Consider the following 13524-nt stretch of genomic DNA (forward strand, 5'->3'; position numbering starts at 1 on the left):
TGGGGGTTGAATTCTAACTTTCTTCCCTACTGAGACTCTCTATACACATGATTTGGTGTGAGTAACACCCCTGTTTGGGCATTTGGATGCCTATGAAACTATCTTGGGGTCAGGTCAGTGTGTGTGTGTGTGTGCATGTGTGAAAGTTTACATTGCAATAGAATATTCCAGAAAAGAGCCATCTGCTCAGATATTTTAAGCATCCCACTGCCCCCAGAACTGATGTGATTGAACATTATACACATACATCTTGAATAGTGAAATTGCACCCAGGCACATATAAATGACGTAGCAGAGCATTCTTTTTTTTTTTTTTTCAACATCCTTTCTTGAGGAAAACTCTTTTTTTTAGTTTTTTAAATTATACTTTAAGTTCTGGGATACATGTGCAGGACGTGCAGGTTTGTTGCATAGGTAAACACGTGCCATGGTGTTTTGCTGTACCTACATTAGGTATTTCTCCTAATGCTATCCCTCCCCTAGCCCCCACACCCTGACAGGTCCGGTGTATGATGTTCCCCTTCCTGTGTCCATGTGTTCTCACTGTGAGAACATGTGGTGTTTGGTTTTCTGTTCCTGTATTAGTTTTCTGAGAATGGTGGTTTCCAGCTTCATCCATGTCCCTGCAAAGGACAGGAACTCACCCTTTTCTGTGGCTGCATAGTATTCCATGGCGTACATGTGCCACATTTTCTTTTCTTTTCTTTTTTTTTGAGATGGAGTTTTGCTCTTGTTGCCCAGGCTAGAGTGTAATGGCATGATCTTGGCTCACCGCAACCTCTGCCTCCCAGGTTCAAGTGATTCTCCTTCCTCAGCCTCCTGAGTAGCTGGGATTACAGGCATGTGCCACCACGCCTGGCTAATTTTTTGTGTTTTTAGTAAAGACGGGGTTTCTTCATGCTGGTCAGGCTGGTCTCGAACTCCCAACCTCAGGTGATCTTCCCGCCTCGGCCTCCCAAAGTGCTGGGATTACAGGTGTGAGCCACCATGCCTGGCCAGTGTGCCACATTTTCTTTATCCAGTCTATCATTGATGGGCACTTTGGGTTGATTCCAAGTCTTTGCTATTGTGAATATTGCTGAAATAAACATACATGTGCATGTGTCTTTATAGTAGAATGATTTATAATCCTTTGGGTATATACCATTAATGGGATTGCTGGGTCAAATGGTATTTCTGGTTCTGGATTAACAATTATCCATCCACTCAACAGATACTGAGCATTTACTATGAGCAAGTCGCTGAGATAAACAAACATGCTCTCAAGTGGGTATCTGTTTCTATTGGTTGGACTCTTGGTCTCTGTCTGTCTCTCAATTTCTCTGTGTCTTTTCCCCATATTCTCCCCTGCCCCCTTCACTTATGAATTTGCCTTATTGGAATCAAGTTCCATTCAACTAATGGGGCTTCCAAAATTGAGGCTTGGGGCATATCAAATGGAACAGCTAATGGTGACTTTTTTTTTTTTTTTCCAAGACAGGTTATCAATTATGAATGGCCAGGCAATTGCAGATCAAATGAGTCCCATTTCCCCAAATGACGTAGTAGATTTTAGAATGGGATGAAATGAAATGGAGCTAAAAGGCATTTTTAGAAAGAAGGCTGAGGGATTTGGAGTTGAAGGTATGAAGTTCAGGATCAAGGAGACTTCTTACTTTGATTTCAGTCTTGGACAGCTTGTGCACAAACTGGAGGGCCGGCAGCTGGAATGACCAGGACGCCTAGGTGCTGGGAAGGTTAGCAGGCTGCTGCAGTCTGAAGAGTGATACTGACTTCACATCAGCAGCGAGACTGCTTGCTTTCTCTGCCTCAGCTCCTGTTGCAATTTCTATGCCATCTATGTGGCCTGGACCTTGTGATTTTCAGAGATGAGAGTGCTGCTGGGAAGCTCCCCTGGACACATGCTAGAAGGAAGAGTTATCCTTGCTGCTTTTCTGGGTTTGCTCATCCAGGAGGATTGTGGCAGCTGTTGTGATTATTCTTTCCATCTCTGTCTCTGTTCTCTCTCTCTATATATTTATATATCTCTCTGTCTCTGTCTTTCTGTTTCACTCTGTCTCTCTCTCAGACAACCCCCCATCACCTGCTGCAGTAGCTTCGCTTCCCAACACCTAGAAACCCACACATTCTCAGCTATAGAAACAAGGAGGAAATCCCATGGAAGCACATTGGGCCAATTCGTGAGGGAAATTGATGACTATAAATTTTATGAATTCAAAAAGTTACTGAATAATACACGTTCAACACAGAAAAATTAGAAAATATAGGTAAACAAAAAAGCAAATGAAAATCACTGAGTGTATAAGGAATTTTTAAATTAAATACTAGTTTAAAAATATCAGAAGAGAAATTTATGAATGAAAACCAAATATTCAAATGCTTCAGAAGGGCATGAAATAAAGAGTGAGATCCTCTGTTGCTGGACCCCCAAGTCCCCTTCCCTTGAGACAAAAAATTCCAGAAATTTACTCTACCTGCACAAATGTATGTCTCTATGTATACAATCTTAAAAGAAACCACAAATGGGAGCATAATATACATACTGTTCTGCACCATATTATTCTACTTAATAAATTCCAAATACCTTACCATGATAGCACAGATGGATAAATTGTGAATATGGCGAATATGCCTTAGTCATTGAGTGCCACGTTATGAGTACCATGTTAATTTGTGAATACCATGAATTATGAATACCATGTTAATTTGTGAATATCTCCGAAATACACATTGAAGCAACAAAGACAAGAAAAAAGGACACTCGGTACTACTGGGAAATGATACTTCATTATTTAGGATTTATCACATTTGTGCTATCTTTGTGGAAGGATGTGACAAATTAATTAATTGGCCTTTTCTCTAAACTGACCACTCCCATCACACAAATGCTCTGTGCACTCTGAATTGCTGCCTGTCTTTGATGTCAGCAGTGACACAATCCTCAAACCTTCATGGCATTTGGACTCGTTGTGTTCGAGGACACAGAGTAAGAGCAGAGCTGCTTCCCTGGGGCCTGGATGGTGCTGGTCTTGAAAGCAAGTGTTCAGGGAATGGGCCATGCTTACTAGAGTTGAGCATTGATGGACAAAGGAGCCAATATATTTTTTAATAAATAGTTTTTTTGTGACATGTGGGGTCTTCTAAAATAGGGGGCTCAGAGCAGAGCCTCTCCTGCCCAGGTCTATGGGTGGGACTCTACACTGGCATGACCGCACTGGTTGTTACAATATTGAATTATGTTCATAGAGTTGGTAATAGATGCTGCTTTTTGTCCCAAATGATCTCTCCCCATGGCTCCCCCTACCCTGGCCCTCCCCAGGAACTACCTCCCCTGCCCTCCTCATGATCCAGCAACTGAAAGGCTAATGCTGAGAACAGCAAAGGGCCTCTAGAACATGGCTCCAGAGCTATTGCTGTGCCTATTCTTCTCGGAACAGAAGGGATGGAGGATGTCCTGATCAGGTGGTTACATATTTTTATTATTACCCCGACTTATGAGTAAATAATCAGTGAAAACTATGCCCTGGTTTCTCTAAAGACAATTTGTGTCAGAGACCACTGATGATAAAACAGGATGGGTGCTATGAGAAAACAAAGCCCAGGTGACAAGCTGGGATGCTATAGGTCACATCCATTTCATCAGGTGGCACATTGAGAGCCACCTTGACCACTTTGGTTTCTCTGGAACAAGCATCTTTGCTGCAGGAACCCAGCAGCAAAACAAACTGGAGTCATGAGGGGTGATTATCTTGCAACCACTGCTTGCCACATTATTTCAAGAGCGATGCTTAGGATCCTGAAAACACCCTGCCTGGGGTGGATAGTACAACATTTAGAAAGACATAGAGTTGGTGCCATTCTTCCTCTTCATCCAATAGATATGTCCCTTTTCCCCTTTAAGAAATGTGGCATTTAGGGTATTTAATTTAATTGGGTGGATTGGTTAGAAGTAGAATAAGTTGCTTTTCCCTGTCCTTAATTCTGCTAGGTAACCAGGGACCAACTGGAACAAAACCAAATCTGATTTATCAAAGATAACATCTGTTAGCGTGTTTTCTTCTTCCAGCCTTTTTTCTATGCACATAAATATAAATAAGTAGCTATACTTTTACAAAATTGGAATTATCATGTTTTATATAGTTTGTATTCTATTGTTTATACTTAACATTATATGGAAAGCAATGGCCAAATCATTAAGTATTCTTCTAGGACAGGATATTTAATGTTTATATAATGTTTTATCACAGGGCTACATCAATGTTTATTTAACACTTTTATTTTGGACATTTAGGCAATTTTCAATTTTTTATTAATATAAGTAACTGTATAATGAATAGTCACATCTTTTCACACATTCTTTCCTTAGAATAAGGCATCTCAGCTTCAGAGATACTCCTTTTTAGTTCATATGCCAACTCTTCTTCTTAGTTGCCACCATTAGGTTTAATTTCTCCCACAGCTTTTTTTATGATCTCTGGACAAAGCACCTCTTGAAGTATCTCTGAACTCTCAGAAGCTTTATAGAAATAATCTGGAAGCTGAGCAGCAGTTCTAGTTCCTGTGCACGTCTGATTTACAGATTTCCTAGACATGGGGCAGATAACGGCCATTGCTGATGGCTCCATAGTTTATAGGGGTAGTGTAAGCACCTAATAGGAGATAGAATATTTTTTCCCTTTGCCTACTGCTATCCTCCTCCTCCCTCTCTCTCCTCTTCCTCCTTCTCCTCCTTCTCCTTCTTCTCTCCTTCTCCCCTTCTCTCCTCCTCCTCCTTCTTCCTTCTTCCTCCTTCTTCCTCCTTCTTCCTCCTTCCTCCCTCCTCCTCCTCCTCCTCCTCCTCCTCCTCCTCCTCCTTCTTCTTCTTCTTCTTCTTTTCTCTCTCTCTCTCGCCCCCCCGCCCCATTATCTTTCTTGGGCTCTCTCTGGAAAAGACAGACTGGCATAACCCGAGTCACATACTCATATCTGGATCCATAAGCCATAGGCCAGATACGGTGGTTACATTAAAGAAATATAGCAACTTCTACAACCCTATGCATAATGGGAAGAAGAAGAAATTCTTAGAAAATAGTGACTGGGCAAACAAGGCAACAGGGTCCAAAATAATTGGGTTTGATAAGGCAGGGTTCTAATCTATGGTCTGCCAGAAACTTGCTGAGTCACTCAGTCTCCTTCGCTAGGACTCCATGTGCTCCTCTTTGAAATAACACAGTTGGCTGGTCATGGTGGTGCATATATGTAATCCCAGCACTTTGGGAGGTTGAGGTGGGAGGATCCCTTAAGTTCAGGAGTTTGGGACCAGCCCGGGCAACATGGTGAAAGCCCATCTCTGCCAAAAACAAACAAACAAAGAAAAATTAGCCAGGCATGGTGACATGCACCTGGGAGGCTGAGGTGGGATGGATGATCACCTGAGCCTGGGAGGTCAAGGTTGCAGTGAGTCATGCTTATGCCACTGCACTCCAGCCTAAGTGACAAAGTAAGACCCAATCTCAAAAAAAAAAAAAAAAAAAAAAAAAGACACACAGTTGGCCTGATTGATTCCCAGATTCCTTCTAGGTTCCTCAGTTTGTTAGTGGTAAAGCTGAGGTTCCAAACTAGGGCTTCCATCTCATGACATATCTCCTCCAGCTAGCAGCCTTCTCGAGTCCATGCTGTTCTTTGTGATGAGTTCCCTGGCTTCCACCTCTGCTCCACCAGGCCAGAATGAAGACATTGACCTTTGCAGTTAACTTCCAAGAAAGATGTGTGTGTTTCTTGCTTTATGCTGTAGGTGAAATATGAGTAAATGGGATTTGGGGTAATTTTTCCCTGCTGACTCTGTAATTGCATTGTGATTCCAGAACTCTTTTTCCTTTACAGAATGTGAGATATTGGAAAGCCCTTAGAAGTCATTTAGTCTAGGAGTTATTAATCTGGATTCTGTGACCCTCTGAGATCTGGGAACACACTGAAATTAGAGGAAGAATGTGTGTATGTACATTTTTGAATTGATAGAGGAGATCAATTTTTAAAGCCAGCTTATTTTTAACTGAGATACAATTAAGATCTTAAAATGTACAGATTAAATATTCAATCTGATAAGTTTCCACAAATATATAACTTGAGCATCCATCATCCAAAACAGGACCTAAAACATTTTCATCACACCCAAAGACACAACCCTTGTGTCACTTTCTAGTCAATCCTCCCCTGCCCCCTATTCCCCCAGCAACCACTTTCTGACTTCTATTTAATATGACCATAGTTTATTTTTTTCTTGTTTTAGAATTTCATGTGAATGGAATTGTACAATTTTTGCTTTTTTGTCTTGCATCTTTTGCTCAACATATTTTTTTGTAAAAAGACTTACATTTTTTAGATCAGTTTTAGATTCATAGCAAAATTAAGAGGAAAGTACAGAGATTTCCCACACACCTCCTTCCCCTAGACATGTTATCAACATCCAGCACCAGAATGGTACATTTGTTATAATTAATGAACCTACATTGACACATTGTTATCATTCAAAGCCAATAGTTTACATTAGGGTTCACTCTTAGTGTTGTACATCCTTGCCAGCATTTGATGCTGTCAGTGTTCCAGATTTTGGCTATTCTAGTAGGTGTGTAGTAGTATCTTATCTTAATTTACATTTTCCTGACCGAATATCATGTGGAACATCTTTTCATGTGCTTATTTACCATGTTTATATTTTCTTTTGTGAGGTGTCTGTCGAAGCCTTTGGTCCATTTTAAAATCAGGTCATTTGGACAAATGTGTAATGACATATATTCACCATTATAGTATAATACCAGGTAGTTTCACTGCCCTAAAAATCCTGTGTGCTCTGCCTGTTCATCCATCCCTCCCCTGTAATCCTTAGCAACCACTAATCTTTTTACTTCCTCCAGAGTCTTGCCTTTTCCAGAATGTCGTATAGCTGGAATCACACAGTGTGTAGCCTTCTCAGTTTGGCTTCTTTCACTGAGTAATAGACATTGAGGTTTCCTCTTTGTCTTTTTATGGCTTGAGTGGCTCATTTCTTTTTAGTGCTGAATAATATTCCATTGTCTGGATGTACTGAAGTTTGTCTATTTACCTACCGAAGGACATCTTCCTTGCTTCCAAGTTTTGGCAATTACTAATAAAGTTGCTGTAAACATCCACATGCAGGTTTTTGTGGGGTCCTAACTCCCTTGGATAAATACTAAGGAGTGTGATAGCTGGATCAGATGGTAAGAATATGTTATATTGTGTAAGAAACCACCAAACTGCCTTCCCAAGTGGCTATACCATTTTGCATTCCCATCAGCTATAAATGAGATTACTGCTGCTCCATATCCTTGCCAGCATTTGGTGTTATCAGTGTTCCAGATTTTGGCCATTCTAGTAGGTGTGTAGTAGTATCTTTTTGTTTTAATTTACTTTTTCCTGACCAAATATGATGTGGAGCATCTTTTCATGTGCTTATTGGCCATGTTTATATTTTCTTTTGTGAGGTGTCTATTAAAGCCTTTGGCCCATTTTAAAATCAGGTAGTTCGTTTATTTATTGTTGCATTTTAAGAGTTATTTGTATATTTTGGATAACATTCCTTTATCAGATGTGTCTTTTGCAAATATTTTCTCTCAGTCTATGACTTGTCTCATTCTCTTGACAGTTTTGTTTGAAGAGCAGAAGTTTTCAATTTTAGTGAAACTTATTAATGATTTCTTTCATGGGTTGTGCCCTTGGTGTTATATTGAAAAAGTCATCTCATACCTAAGTTCATCTAGGTTTTCTCCTATGTTATCTTCTAGGAGTTTAATAGTTTTGAATTTTATAGTTAGGACTATGATCCATTTTGAGTGAATTTTTGTGAAGGCTGTAAGGTCTGAGTCTAAATTTTTTTTTTTTTTTTTTTTTGCATGCAGAAGTCCAGTTGTTCCAGCACCATTTGTTCCATTTGTTGAAAAAACTATATTTGCTTCATTGTGTTGCCTTTGCTTCTTTGTCAAAGATCAATTAACTATATTATGTGGGTCTAGTCACTGTATCTATATGATCTCTCTATTCTAATACATTGGTCTACTTGTCTATTCTTTTGCCAATACCACATTGTCTTGATTACTGTGGTTTTATAGTAAGTCTTGAAGTTGGGTAATGTCAGTCTTATGACTTTGTTCTCCTTCAATATTATGTTTGCTATTGTATTATTATTATTATTTTTGCCTCTCTATATAAACTTTAGAGTCAGTTTGTCAATATCTACAAAATAACTTGCTGGGATTTTGACTTGAATTGCATTGAATGGATAGAGCAGTTTGGGAAGAACTGACATCTTTAAGATATTCAGCTTTCCTATCCATGAACATAAAATATCTCTCCATTTATTTAGTTCCCCTTTGATCTTGTTCATCAGAGTTTTGTAGTTTTCATCATGTAGATCTTATACATATTTTGTTAGGTTTATACCTATGTCATTTGTTAAGGTCTAAAGTAAGTGGTATTGTGCTTTCAATTTTGAATATCACTTATTCACTATTGGTACATAGGAAACCAATTTACTTTTGTATATTAACCTTGTATCCTGCAAGTTTATACTATACTCACTTATTAGTTCCAGGACATTTTTCTGTTGTTGGTTAAAAAAAAATTTCTGGACTTACCCTCCCCTTCCCACCGTGCCGGCCTGCGCGCGCACTTGTGCGCGCTCCGCCCTTGGGCCTTCCGCACTGCAATTGGTTGGCGTCTCTGGGAGGGATTTGAAACTTGGCGGTTAAAGCTCCGGCGGAGACAGGGCGGCGGGAGAGCCCGGGTGAACGGGGAAGGGACATTTAGTTTGAGACGGTGCTGAGATAGGATCATGAAGGAAGAGGTGAAGGGAATTCCTGTAAGAGTGGCACTGCGTTGTCGCCCTCTGGTCCCCAAAGAGATTAGCGAGGGCTGCCAGATGTGCCTTTCCTTCGTGCCCAGGGAGCCTCAGGTGGTGGTTGGTACTGATAAATCCTTCACCTACGATTTTGTGTTTGACCCCTCTACTGAACAGGAAGAAGTCTTCAATACAGCAGTAGCGCCGCTCATAAAAGGTGTATTTAAAGGATACAATGCAACGGTCCTGGCCTATGGGCAGACTGGCTCTGGAAAAACCTATTCAATGGGAGGTGCATACACGGCAGAGCAGGAGAATGAACCAACAGTTGGCATTATTCCTAGGGTAATACAACTGCTCTTCAAAGAAATTGATAAAAAGAGTGACTTTGAGTTTACTCTGAAAGTGTCTTACTTAGAGATTTACAATGAAGAAATTTTGGATCTTCTATGCCTATCTCGTGAGAAAGCTCAAATAAATATACGGGAGGATCCTAAGGAAGGTATAAAGATTGTGGGACTCACTGAGAAGACTGTTTTAGTTGCCTTGGATACTGTTTCCTGTTTGGAGCAGGGCAACAACTCTAGGACTGTGGCCTCCACAGCTATGAACTCCCAGTCATCCCGATCTCATGCCATCTTTACTATCTCCCTAGAGCAAAGAAAGAAAAGTGACAAGAATAGCAGCTTTCGCTCCAAGCTGCATCTCGTAGACCTCGCTGGATCAGAAAGACAGAAGAAAACCAAGGCTGAAGGGGATCGTCTAAAAGAGGGTATTAATATTAACCGAGGCCTCCTATGCTTGGGAAATGTAATCAGTGCTCTTGGAGATGACAAAAAGGGTGGCTTTGTGCCCTATAGAGATTCCAAGTTAACTCGACTGCTTCAAGATTCTCTAGGAGGTAATAGCCACACTCTTATGATAGCCTGTGTGAGTCCTGCTGACTCCAATCTAGAGGAAACATTAAGTACCCTTCGTTATGCTGACAGAGCAAGAAAAATCAAGAACAAACCTATTGTTAATATTGATCCCCACACAGCTGAACTTAATCATCTAAAGCAACAGGTACAACAGCTACAAGTCTTGTTGCTACAAGCCCATGGAGGTACCCTGCCTGGATCTATAAATGCAGAACCATCAGAGAATCTACAATCCCTGATGGAGAAGAATCAGTCCCTGGTAGAGGAAAATGAAAAATTAAGTCGTGGTCTGAGGGAGGCAGCTGGTCAGACAGCCCAGATGTTGGAGAGGATCATTTTGACAGAGCAAGTGAATGAAAAACTGAACGCCAAGCTAGAAGAGCTCAGGCAGCATGCGGCCTGCAAACTGGATCTTCAAAAGCTAGTGGAGACTTTGGAAGACCAGGAATTGAAAGAAAATGTAGAGATAATTTGTAACCTGCAGCAACTGATTACCCAGTTATCAGATGAAACGGTTGCTTGCATGGCTGCAGCCATAGATCCTGCGGTGGAACACAAAGCTCAAGTGGAAACCAGTCCAGAGATGAGTAAGTCTTCTGACGCATTTACCACTCAGCATGCTCTCCATCAAGCTCAGATGTCTAAGGAGGTGACTGAGTTGAATAACGCCCTTGCACTGAAAGAGGCCCTAGTTAGGAAGATGACTCAGAACAACAGCCAACTACAGCCCATTCAGTTTCAATACCAGGATAACATAAAAAATCTAGAATTAGAAGTCATCAATCTGCAAAAGGAAAAGGAAGAATTGGTTCTCGAACTTCAGACAGCAAAGAAGGATGTCAACCAAGCCAAGTTGAGTGAGCGCCGCCGCAAACGTCTCCAGGAGCTGGAGGGTCAAATAGCTGATCTGAAGAAGAAGCTGAATGAGCAGTCCAAACTTCTGAAACTAAAGGAATCCACAGAATGTACTGTCTCCAAGCTGAACCAGGAGATACGGATGATGAAAAACCAGCGGGTGCAGTTAATGCGTCAAATGAAAGAGGATGCTGAGAAGTTTAGACAGTGGAAGCAGAAAAAAGACAAAGAAGTAATACAGTTAAAAGAACGAGACCGTAAGAGGCAATATGAGCTGCTCAAACTTGAAAGAAACTTCCAGAAACAATCCAGTGTGCTCAGACGTAAAACAGAGGAGGCAGCAGCTGCCAACAAGCGTCTCAAGGATGCTCTCCAGAAACAACGAGAGGTCACAGATAAGCGGAAAGAGACTCAGAGCCATGGAATGGAAGGCACTGCAGCTCGAGTGAGGAATTGGCTTGGAAATGAAATTGAGGTTATGGTTAGTACTGAGGAAGCCAAACGCCATCTGAATGACCTCCTTGAAGATAGAAAGATCCTGGCTCAGGATGTGGTTCAACTCAAAGAAAAAAAGGAATCTCAGGAGAATCCACCTCCTAAACTCCGGAAGCGTACATTCTCCCTTTCTGAGGTGAATGGTCAAGTTTTGGAGTCAGAAAATTGTATTACAAAGCAGATTGAAAGCCTAGAGACTGAAATGGAACTCAGGAGTGCTCAGATTGCTGACCTACAGCAGAAGCTGCTGGATGCAGAAAGTGAAGACAGGCCAAAACAATGCTGGGAGAATATTGCCACCATTCTGGAAGCCAAGTGTGCCCTGAAATATTTGATTGGAGAGCTGGTCTCCTCTAAAATACATGTCACCAAACTTGAAAACAGCCTGAGACAGAGCAAGGCCAGCTGTGCTGACATGCAGAAGATGCTGTTTGAGGAACAAAATCATTTTTCTGAGATAGAGACAGAGTTACAAGCTGAGCTGATCAGAATGGAGCAACAGCACCAAGAGAAGGTGCTATACCTTCTCAGCCAGCTGCAGCAAAGCCAAATAGCAGAGAAGCAGTTAGAGGAGTCAGTCAGTGAAAAGGAACAGCAGCTGCTGAGCACACTGCAGTGTCAGGATGAAGAACTTGAGAAGATGCGGGAAATGTGTGAGCAAAATCAGCAGCTTCTCCAAGAGAATGAAATCATCAAGCAGAAACTGACCCTCCTTCAGGTAACTGGCAGACAGAAACATCTTCCTAATGATACCCTTCTATCTCCAGACTCTTCTTTTGAATATATCCCACCTAAGCCAAAACCTTCTCGTGTTAAAGAAAAGTTCCTGGAGCAAAGCATGGACATCGAGGATCTAAAATATTGTTCAGAGCATTCTGTGAATGATCATGAGGATGGTGATGGTGATGGTGACAGTGATGAGGGGGATGATGAGGAATGGAAGCCAACAAAATTAGTTAAGGTGTCCAGGAAGAACATCCAGGGGTGTTCCTGCAAGGGCTGGTGTGGGAACAAGCAGTGTGGGTGCAGGAAGCAAAAGTCAGACTGTGGTGTGGACTGTAGCTGTGACCCCACAAAGTGTCGGAACCGCCAGCAAGGCAAGGATGGCTTGGGCAATGTTGAATTGACCCAGGATTCTGAAGGCTCCTTCAAACTGGAGGATCCTACCGAGGTGACCCCAGGATTGAGCTTCTTTAACCCTGTCTGTGCCACCCCCAATAGCAAGATCCTGAAAGAGATGTGTGACATGGAGGAGGTGCCGTCAAAGAAGACTGCTCCAGCTCCCTCCTCTTTTGACCTCCCAGAATTGAAACACGGAGCAACAGAATACCAACAAAATAAGGCTCCAGGGAAGAAAAAGAAACGAGCTCTGGCCAGCAACACCAGCTTCTTCTCTGGCTGCTCGCCTATCAAAGAAGAAGCCCACTGAAGTTGGAGTCATCATCTCTACCTCCAGTCTGGCTTGGGAGATGCTTTCAGGTTGCAGCCAGAAGGGTTTTTTAAATGACTTCTCTGGATTTCAGGTTTCTTGCTGTTGAAAAAAAGAACAAAGCATTACTAAAAAGAAGGTAACCTTTGTTGGATGTTGTCTGTCAGCCTCCAGCCCCAGACTACTACTCTCTGTTCTCCAGAAGGATGCTAAACCACCTACTGAAGAGAGAACCAACTGACTTTCCTAATGACTCATCAGGAGCCAGTCCTCAGTATGATCAAGTTCCTTCTTATTTGTGAGCAGTTCAGGCTCTCCTGTTGGGGATGAGGCCAAGGCTTTCTTATCTTTTGGTTGTCTCTGCTTAATGGAGGAGCCTGGCTTAGGTTGGAGGCCTGGCTGAGATCTTTCACTCCATCTCAGGAATGGGGTTGTGATCTTTCCTGTCCTGACCCCCTCTGAATTGTAAGTGTTTCAATAGTTCACTTGATTGTATGCCATGTTGTTGAAGTAAATGAATTATTTTTCAATGTTAAGTAAATAAACCTTAGCCCATCTATTGTTAAAAAAAAGTGTCTCATAGACTATCATGCCATCTGTGAACAAAGATAATTTTGTTTCGTTGTTTTTGAGACAGAGTCTCACTCTGTTGCCCAGGCTGGAGTGCAGTAGTGTGATCTTGGCTCACTGCAACTTCTGCCTCCGCAGTTCAAGTGATTCTTGTGCCTCAACTTCCCAAGTAGCTGGGATTACAGGCTCATGCCACCACGCCCAGCTAATTTTTTGTATTTTTAGTAGAGATGAGGTTTCATCATATTGGCCAGGCTGGCCTTGAACTCCTGACCTCAACTGATCTGCTCGCCTTGGCCTCCCAAAGTGCTGGGACTACAGGCATGAGTCACTGCGCCTGGCCATAAACAAAGACAGTTTGATTTCTTCCTTCCCAATGTGTGTACTTATTTCCTTTTCTTGTCTTATGACATGAACTAATA

At 41.8% G+C, this 13524-nt stretch overlaps 1 protein-coding gene across 1 annotated transcript; it reads left to right on the top strand.

Annotated features, from left to right (window-relative positions):
* Positions 1–8673: 8673 nt before the first annotated feature.
* On the top strand, positions 8674–13090 carry KIF4B (kinesin family member 4B). The gene has a single exon (XM_011981269.1). It carries the CDS (start codon positions 8828–8830, stop codon positions 12530–12532), a length of 3705 nt encoding a protein of 1234 aa, XP_011836659.1. The 5' UTR covers positions 8674–8827; the 3' UTR covers positions 12533–13090.
* The last annotated feature ends 434 nt before the right edge of the window (positions 13091–13524 follow it).

This window comes from Mandrillus leucophaeus, unplaced genomic scaffold, assembly GCF_000951045.1.
Source record: "Mandrillus leucophaeus isolate KB7577 unplaced genomic scaffold, Mleu.le_1.0 Scaffold222, whole genome shotgun sequence".
Classification (NCBI taxonomy): Eukaryota; Metazoa; Chordata; class Mammalia; order Primates; family Cercopithecidae; genus Mandrillus; species Mandrillus leucophaeus.

Excerpts from the sequence above, each read along its gene's own strand:
- KIF4B (XM_011981269.1), top strand. The coding sequence starts at position 8,828 with ATGAAGGAAGAGGTGAAGGGAATTCCTGTAAGAGTGGCACTGCGTTGT.